The sequence below is a fragment of the Lipotes vexillifer genome, unplaced genomic scaffold (genome assembly GCF_000442215.2).
Source record: "Lipotes vexillifer unplaced genomic scaffold, Lipotes_vexillifer_v1.1 scaffold193, whole genome shotgun sequence".
NCBI classification, from domain to species: Eukaryota; Metazoa; Chordata; class Mammalia; order Artiodactyla; family Lipotidae; genus Lipotes; species Lipotes vexillifer.
Genome location: NW_006769306.1, coordinates 584,153 through 594,184, shown reverse-complemented (window position 1 = coordinate 594,184; position 10,032 = coordinate 584,153). Strand labels below are relative to the sequence as shown.

At 40.1% G+C, this 10,032-nt stretch overlaps 1 protein-coding gene across 1 annotated transcript in view; it reads left to right on the top strand.

Moving 5' to 3' along the window:
• The first annotated feature begins 2,048 nt into the window (after positions 1-2,048).
• Positions 2,049-10,032, top strand: part of MMADHC (metabolism of cobalamin associated D) — a 20,884-nt gene continuing 12,900 nt past the window's right edge. The window contains exons 1-2 of the mRNA XM_007445563.1: positions 2,049-2,102; positions 5,475-5,619. Of these exons, the coding sequence (XP_007445625.1) occupies positions 2,094-2,102; positions 5,475-5,619 (154 nt within the window). The 5' untranslated portion in view covers positions 2,049-2,093. The remainder of the gene's footprint in view (positions 2,103-5,474; positions 5,620-10,032) is intronic.

The following is a 10,032-nucleotide window of genomic DNA, read 5'->3' as shown; positions in this document are numbered from 1 at the left end:
TCCTGACAGCCTCCTGCCATTCCGCCTATCACTGACTCCTCTTATCTCCCACCTCTACCTGACAGATGATTTTCTATCCTGGCAAAGATGTATAACACATGTTTCCCAGGCTCAAAAAGCTTAGGATCATCATTCAACCAGTAATCTTGTTATATAACCTAGACAAGTAAGCCGCTTTGAAGGAGAAATTATGAGTCATGAAGAAATAACAAACTGTAAGTAACTTCAACACTCAGAAGCCTCTGTGACTCCCAAGCCATGAGCTGTGCGTGTGCACGTGCAGTGCTATATGTGTTAGCTACTTATCAACTGATTTAACCTTCACAAACTATGAGTTGGCCACTATTATTATTCCCGTTTTATTATTTTTTTTAACATCTTTATTGGGGTATAATTGCTTTACAATGCTGTGTTAGCATCTGCTGTATAACAAAGTGAATCAGCTATATGTATACATATATCCCCATATCTCCTCCCTCTTGAGTCTCACTCCCACCCTCCCTATCCCACCCTTCTAGGTGTCACAAAGCACCGAGCTGATCTCCCTGTGCTATACGGCTGCTTCCCACTAGCTATCTATTTCATATTTGATAGTTGTATATATGTCAATGCTACTCTCTCACTTCGTCCCAGCTTCCCCTTCCCCCTCCGCGTGTCCCCAAGTCCATTCTCTATGTCTGTGTCTTTATTCCTGTCCTGCTCCTAAGGTTCATCAGAACCATTTTTTTTAGATTCCATATATATGTTAGCACACGGTATTTGTTTTTCTCTTTCTGACTTACTTCACTCTGTACGACAGACTCTAGGTCCATCCACCTCACTACAAACAACTCTATTTCGTTTCTTTTTATGGCTGAGTAATATTCCATTGTATACATGTGCCACATCTTTATCCATTTATTCCCATTTTAGAAGTGAGGAAACTAAAATAAAGAGACTAACTTGCCCAACATGACCCAACTAAATATATCAGTATGACTAAAGTATGGACTTCAGTTAATTGTTTTTAAATGTAACTGACAAATGAAAATTATATACTCTTTATAAATAAGGGGATATATATTTATTGCGCCTATTAAAGGCCTGGTACATAAAGAAAAACGTTAAGTGCCCTATTCTCAAAAACAGTGATTTCTTGAAAAATAAAAAAAAAACACATACAAAGAACAGAAAACTGTACCCCTTGGAGGCAATAAGAAAGTCTTAGGGAGAGAGGAGGTTTTCAAATACCTCAGTTCAGTGAGTTAATGCACGAAATTAAGCGGCTGCCTAAACCCAGCTCCAGAGATCAAGGATCCAGGCTCCCAGGTCATCCGCGCGTCACTTTATCTCCGCCCACGTCGCGGCGGGGGACTATCCAATGGAAGGGCGGCTCTACGTGGGCCTCTTGTGCGCGTGCGCATCATCGGCTCGACGATCCTTCCCATCGATGCGCTCAGAAGCAACTCCTTCAGTCTGGACACTGCCAGCTTCGGCGCTACCGTCGCGCCGCCATTTTGAAGACGGGAAGAGTCAGGGTCTCCAACACCTGGAGGCGGCGGCGTTGACTGGTACGTATGGTTTCTGCCCGCGTTAGCCTCTCCAAATTCGCCCATCTTCGGGCTGCAGCTCTCGGTGTTGCCCCTATTCCCACAGGGTCCCTGTCGCTGTCGCCAGTCGTCCTGGCACTCTGTCTTTAGGATCCTTTTCGCTTCCTCATCCTTCATCTCTGCTGGCACCTTTGCTTCTGTCGTCGGGCAGCCCTGACCGGTGTTAAAATACTTCGAGCCCCAGGACTCCATCCCGGTGGAGCTCCTCGTTGGCCACCCCGATCTAGTCGGAGTCGAGTCCGATTCGCGCACTCGAACCGGGCGGGCTGAGAGCTTCACGCCCTCCTCGGGGCAGCGAGCTGTGCCCAGAGCGAATTTTGGGGTTCGGGGAGAGCTTGGACTTTGGTCCTGTCTCGGTGGAGGGACACACAGTAGGCGGTGGTGGACGTTACCCCAGTGATCTGTTGTTATAGCTTAATCCGTCACCGGCCTGTTTGTTTTGTCCTTTACCAGGAATAACTTTACAAAAGGGAAGATATTTTTCGCCTGCCCTTCCCGCCAGAAATGGCCAATGTGAGTAAATTAGCCTCTTAAGAAGCAGTATAGTAATAAAATAGTTTGGGAACTTGTTAAGAAGGACGGGTTTAATGATAATGGCATTGATGGCATAATGTTTCTCGTAATTAGAAATGGCAAGGGAAGCAAGGGGTGTGAATTAGGTTGATATGCTTTGCGGGTAGTTTGAACACAACATATTTCTCAATACACGTCTATTTATTTCTATAAATTCGTTTTTAGAAATAAATTCAGTGCCAGCACCCTTTTCAGTAGTTTTAAAAGACGTTATTTCAGTAAATATTTAGAATTATTTTTAAGGCATTTCCTGTTTCTTTGGTTAGGTAAGCTGAAGGTTTTGTAGCAGTTTCAGTATAGGAAGTCACCTTCCAAATACTACAAAATGGGCGCAAGAGATATTATTCTCACAGGCCAGAGAGATTTATTCACTGTAACTGTCCAGCGGTTACTCAAACGTATCCTGCCATAGGGAACACAAGACATATTTTAAAACAATTACAATAAGAGTAGAAACTAATTTTAAAAGCTACACAAAGGTACAGTGCAGATTCAGAGCTTTGTGGAGAGGGAAAAGTAGGGGTTTGTGTTCACTTAATCAGAGAAGCATTTGAGGTTTGAAAGATGGGTGGGATTTAGATAATCTGAGGTTTGGTTGGGCAGAGCAGGAGGTATATTCAAAGACACCCCCCCTTCCAAAAATCAGGAAGTCAGTTCTGTCTTCCTGAATGTAAGATGTGTGAAAGAGATTAGTGAGAAATAAGGTTGGATTGTGGATTTGGGATCAAGTAATAGAGAGTCTTGAATGCCAAACCTAGTAATTTGGACTTTATTCTTTAAATTTTGGTGATATAATTAGAGCTGTGTGTTAGGAAGACTAATATGGCAACAGTTAGCCAGGAGAGTATTCCTGTAGTCAAATATGATATATTAAATAATAGTCTAATGGTAAGACTATAGGGCCAAGTCGTAAAAGTAGACCACTAGTGTATCCTGTGTGTTAAGGTGAACTTATACCTAGCCATAATCATAGGAAGGGAATGTTGTAAAAGAAGCATGTGCTACTCTCAAAGGAAAGATACTAGTTAGAGTAGTATGCTAATATTTGACCTGGCTTTATTTTGATTTGAATGAATAAATTAATCCAGTAGGTATTTTGAAGGATACTTTTATAAATCCTTTTATTGTTAAAAAGAAGTTTACATAAAACAGTATTCAAATATATGTTTAAAAATTTGTGTTCGTTTATGTGCATTTTAAGGGCTGAATGGATGTTACTAATGAAACATGAAGATAGATATTTATGTCTTCAACAATTTAGTTTGCATACATAGCATGGGTCAGGTATGTCTATGCTTCAGAGGCTGAACAGGTCAATTAAGAAGCCTTGGTGGGGACTTGTACAAACTGAAATGCTCATTTCTGATATAAAGGGAGCAGCCTTTCCTTAGCTACAGTGATGTGTTGCCAACTAATGTCATTTGGGAATGTGAATCCAGCACTGCCAGATCTTTGGAGTTCGTAAGAACAGCTGAAAGTCTGGATCTTTTGCGTGAAATATCACAATTGCTCAATGTTGATATACAATTCAAATTTCTTGTACCACTGAGAATTACCATTTTTGTCTCTGAGCAGGTTGGGTACACACCCAAGGGAGGATGCTTAAATTTTCAGGTGGGCAGAATGCTCTGGAGACAGGCCTTGCATTTTGGAGACATATAAAGGAGGTTCTGTCTATCCAGATCTTGTAGAAAGAGTTGGAATTTGTCAGGCCTAGGAGGAGAGGGAAAAGGGCATTTTAGCAGAAGAAATCTTGTGGCAGTATAAAAGAAGGCAGAGAAATATGGGAAAAATTGGGTAGATATTTTTATGTGACGAAAGAGTGGAGTAAGAGAAGGGGGGATAAAATGAGTAAGAAATTATGTCAGAGAAGTAGAACGACCAGTTAGGATGTATTCTTGTACTTGGGATGAGAAAGTCAGAAGGAGCACAGGGCTGGATTCCAGAATACTATGTGAAAGGGAAAAAGAGTGATTCTACAGTATCTAGACTATTTCAACATCCTGGTAACTATTTTTCATACCACCTCTCTAATCCCACTCCATTCTCTACACTGCCCTTAGTGGTACATTCCTTAAAACATCCTTTATTTTTATCAGTTTACTCTATTCCTCCCTGCCTACAGGTTAAAAGTCTGATTTATTATCTTGATGTAACAGGCCCTTTCCTGTCTGTGTCAAGTATAAAGCTTTTTATAGTTGCCCACAAGTTAACTTTCAAGCTTGTTTTTTTACTGCACTACCTTATATCCACCTTCAGTGAACTTGTCACTCTTCTGAGTACATCCTTTATGACTCCATCCCTTTGTTCCTGATAGTCATTCATTGAAATGCTCTTTCCCCAGCAAATTTCTATTTCTTCACAACTAAGTATATCCTCCATGAAACTTTTTGCCTATGCCCTCAAGGGTCTCTTAATTGTTCAAATCTTTAAATAACATTTCACAGATGATATGGTATTTGTTCTTACATGTTTTCCACTAATCTAAGAGTCAGCTATTTCTTTTTTTAATATAAAGAGCCAGATAGCAAATATTTTAGGCTTTGTAGGCCATAGAGTCTCTGTGAAGCTACTTAACTCTGCCATTATGACGTGAAAGCAGCCACAGACTATACATAAATGGGTATGGCAATAAAACTTTATTCACCAAAACAGACAGAAGGCTATATTCAGCTATAGTTTGCCAACCCCTGCATTAAATTATTCTGACTTAAGTATTCTGATAAAAGTTTATACGTGAAAGATGTTTACACATTCATCCATTGTAACTGACCTCAGAGTCTAGGGAATGAACATAAGAACAGAAAATGTATCACAAAGGTGTGTGCTAAAATGGAGGAAAGTGGACATTGCCATAAAAAAAAAAAGAGGAAAGATGGTATGGTAGATAATTAGTACAATTTACAGCAGTAAAAGAAGAGTTAGAAAGTAAATAGGTTTTGTTTCTAGGAGAGGTTTTGAAAGTTCTTTATTTTGAGAATAGAATCTTACTAGTTGTGCTACCTTTTTAGTGTCATCACTAAATAGGGCAACTTTTAGAGGTTCCCATTCTTTCTGTATGGCACTCTTAATTCTGGCCTTGGGAAAGCCATATATTTTTACCCAAAGTAACTTATTACTTGTTTTTTAAATATTTGTATTTATTTCTAAAATTATAAATATACATGATGCTTATCCTATGGTAGCTGCTCAATAATAGTAGAATAAAATTGGTTTTAAAAGATATATTGCAATGTGAGGATTTGCCAGAGATTGTCTGTGTTAGTATAGCATTTATATCCAGAATAATTTTGATTTTTGTGTCCTTCTTAGGTGCTCTGTAACAGAGCCAGACTGGTTTCCTATCTCCCAGGATTTTACTCTTTAGTTAAAAGGGTTGTCAACCCCAGAGCCTTTTCAACTGCAGGATCTTCAGGTTCTGATGAGTCTCATGTGGCCACTGCACCTCCAGATATCTGTATGTAAAAGTTATTATTGCTTTACTTTTAATTGTTTCATAACATTCTGAGTTGTGTTTCCTGTAATACAGTAAGTCCCCTACATACGAACCTTCAAGTTGTGAACTTTCAAAGATGCGAACACGAGTTCACGTGACCAGTCACGCAAGTTAGTTCACGTGTCTGGTGTACATTGTCACGTGCGTGCATTCTCTACAAGTGGTTGTGCTTTTGTGTACTTTATGGTACTGTATAGAGTACAGTAGGACAGTATCTTTATTTCAAGCCCAGGATGTCCAGAAGCAAGTGTAAAAGCAGCGTATAGCTGGTATTGCTAAGAAATGCCAAGCAATAACAATGGAAACAGAAGTGAAAATAATTGAGAGAGTGGAATGAGGCGAAAAGAAGGTAGATGTTGCTCATTCTTATAACATGAATCGTTCAACCATCAGCATGATTCTAAAGAACAAGGACAAGATCATGGAACACGTGAAGTCTGCTGTGCCGATGATGTTGACAATAATACTGAAGAAGCGTGGAAAAGTGATGAAGGAGTTGGAGAAACTTCGCAGTATGTGGGTGCAGGATCAGCATCAGCGTCAAGTCCCGCTCAGCTTAATGCTGACTCAAGAGAAAGCTAAAAGCCTTTATGAAGACTTGAAACATGGCAGAGAATCAGAGGGCGCATCTTTTCTTTTTTTTTTTTTTTTTTTTTTTGAGCACAGGCTCCGGACGCGCAGGCTCAGCGGCCATGGCTCACGGGCCCAGGCGCTCTGCTGCATGTGGGATCCTCCCGGACCGGGGCACGAACCCGCGTCCCCCGTATCGGCAGGCGGACTCCCAACCACTGCGCCGCCAGGGAAGCCCCAGAGGGCGCATCTTTTAATGCCAACCATGGCTGGTTTCATCGGTTCAAGGCTAGAGCCAACCTTCACAACGTAAAAGTAAGTGTCAGGGCAGCAAGTGCAGATATGGTAGCTGACCGGGAATTTCCTGAAATGCTTCGAGAAATTATTGATGAAGGTACGTATTCACCTGAGCAGGTTTTTGATGTGGATGAGACAGGACTGTACTGGAAGAGGATGCCAGAGGAAAAGTTACATCAGTAAGGGGGAAAAGTTGATGCCAGGCTATAAAGCAGCAAAGGATAGGCTAACTCTGTTGTTTGGTGGCAGTGCTTCTTTCCAGCAACATGAAGCTGCAGGCTCTCTTAATTTATCACTCAGAGAACCCAGGAGCCCTTAAAAACATAGCCAAGGGCTCTCTTCCTGTTGTGTGGAAGAGTAACCCCAAAACCTGGGTCACACAGGCCATTTTCCAGGACTGGTTTTTCCACCACTTTATCCCAGAGATAGAGAAATATTGCTTGGAGAAGGACATCCCATTCAACATTCTTTTGCTGCTCAGCAGTGCTCTGGGCCACCCCCCATTCATGGACGACTTTCATCCCAACATCAAAGTAGTGCGTCTGCCACCAATACCACGTCTGTCATCCAACCTATGAACCAGGGAGTTATAGCAACTTTCAAGAAATATTATTTACGTCACAGTTTTCATCAGGCAGTAAAGGCAAGTGACAAATCAGGAAAAACCTTGTGACAATTTGGAAGAACTGTAACATCCACGAGGCCATAAAAAACATTGACTTTGCTTGGCATGAGGTTACGGCCGTCCCCATGAATGGGGTTTGGAAGAACCTTTGCCCGCAGTTTGTTCACAATTTTCATGGATTTGAAAGGTGGATGAGGAGTCCAAAGAGGTCTTCAGCAACTTAGTGACCCTTAGCGAGAAGCTAGAGTTAGATCTGCAAGAGGACGACTTCATTGTAATCCTTGCTGTGCACCATGAGGAGCTTACTACTGAAGACCTGATGGAGTTGGAGGGCAAGAGAGGACGAAAAGAGACAAGAGGAAGAAGAAGTAACTGAAGAACCGAAGAGATTCATGATGCAGGAAATGGCAAGGGGTTTTCTTTATTTGAGAAGAAACTTTTTCTTTATTTGAGAAGAAACTATTTTTATACGCAGTTTTTGAGGCACAGGACCAAAATGTAGAACAGTACACAAAGGTTGCAGCAGCCATTCAGAATGCAATGCACTGCTACCATGTCATCTATGATGAGAAAAAAAGACCTACTACCCAGACATCACTGGATTGTTTTTTCAAGAGGGTAGATAGAATTGAGTCCAGCAAGGAAGCAGAGCCTGTGCCATCCATGTCAGGCATCAGTGAAATTGCAGCTTGCCCTCCATCTCCTTGCTGATTGATGATCCTTCAGCTCTGTCATCTCCGACCTCCTCTTGCTCCTCCAGTCAGTAACTCTTCTTGCCTGTTCACCCGATGCCAGCTCTGTATGCCAGCTGTTGTACTGGACTACTGTGCTTTTCAAGGTACTCTAAGATTTAAAGGTCTTTATTTTTTGTGTTTGTTTTCTGTGTATTACTTGTGTGAAAAGTATTATAAACCTATTACAGTACCGTACTATATGCTAGCCGATTATGTTAGTTGGGTACCTAGGCTAACTTTATTGGACTTACGAACACACTCTCGGAATGGAACTCATTCGTGTGTAGGGGACTTACTGTATTTCTTCTTGAGGTTTTACTGATTTTCTAAAGTTGAGTTTATCCCATTGAAAATAAAATCAGAGCTCTTGCCTAAATATTTATACCAGAAAGTTATAATATTTTTTTAAAAAAAGAATGAATATTGGCTTCTAAAACTTATTTTCTTGAACTTTAGTGTTTTTCTAATTATCTTTGAACACACAGTCCTCCCTGAAACAAATCTTTTTTTGATCCTACTAAACTATGTTACTACTTCTTGCCATTCTTTGCTGAATTTCTTAAATTTAGCTATCACTTTGAGTGTTTATTAAGTCAAAGTCTGCTTTTTCTTATCCATCTTGTGCACCACTATCAATCATTCTAAAATACTTTAAATCATGTCACTTCCTTCATAAGCCTCGATTATCTCCCACTGCTTTCAGTAGCAGTTCCTAAACTATTCCCAAGCTATGAATCATTGTTCAAGGATGAAAAAAACACTTTTTTTTAAGCTCTGTGATTAGTTAACTTGGAGAAATGCTTTATACCATAGTCCTATCTTAGAGGTTTATAATACACACTAAAATATTCAGGGAGAGCTCTTAGAAACTTTACCTAATGTATTCTAAAGGGATTGCCCATGGAATCCTTTTTCATGCAACACATTACTTACAGTGTAATGTAAGTTCACTTGGGCATGCAAAGCCTCCCCTGGTTTTCTTGCTCCAGTTTTCTAACTCCATCTCTGATTACTCCTCAATTTTTGTGATCTGAAGGCTAAATATACATCTATCATAAATGAAAGATTTGTCACTCAGAATATGTAAAGGGTTTGTATTGTGAATATACAGCCAACCCTCCCTATCCATGGGTTCTGCATCCTCACATTCAACCAACCAAGGATTAAAAATATTTGGGGAAAAAAATTCCAGAAAGTTCCAAAAAGCAAAACTTGAATTTGCCACACACCAGCAACTATATACGTATCATTTACATTGTATTTGATATTGTAGGTAATCTAGAGATGTTTTAAAGTATACAGGAGGATGTGATGTATGAAAGTTACAGTATATGTGCGTGCAGTTGACTCTTGAACAACATGGTTTTGAGCTGCTCAGGTCCACTTTATATGCAGATTTTTTTCAAAAATAAATAAGTACGGTACAATTCTCGGTTCATTGAATCTGAGGATGTGGAACTGACTATACAGAGAACTGACTATAAATTATACTCAGATTTTTTACTGCATGCAGGGTTTGAACAGCTAACCCCTCAGTTGTTCAAAGGTCAGTAGAGGTATGCCCTTTTATATAAGGGACTTGAGCATATGCAGATTTTGGTATCTGTGGGGGTCCAGGGAGCAATCCCCTGTGAATAACTAGGGACAACTATATAAAGAATTTTTGTAGATCAATAGGAAAAAGAAAACCCAGTAGAAAACCAAACAAAAAATTTCAAAAATGGATTTGAACAGGCTATTTCTGTAGGAGAAAACCTAAATGACTGGTAAACATTTGAAAATACGCTCAAATTCACTGTTAGTATGGGATGTTTATTTAAAGAAACAGATCTGAATAATCTGTAGAGCCCATGTTCTTCAAAATAGCTGGTAAGTTTAAGTTTGTGAACTGACTCCAGTCAATCATTAGTGGCTGTCTAGAGCCTTGTTACTCAGTGTGATCTGCAGACCAGCATAGCATAGCATGGCATAGCATCAGCATCATCTGGGGCTGTTTAAAAACGAAGAATTTTTAGCCCCACTGCAGACCTAGTAAATCAGAATCTGCATTTTGAGATCTTAGATGATTCTTAAATAATTAAAAGTTTGAGACATACTGGGCTAGAGTGCTTAGGTTGAGAATCATGTGACAGTGTCTGTGTTCAGCAG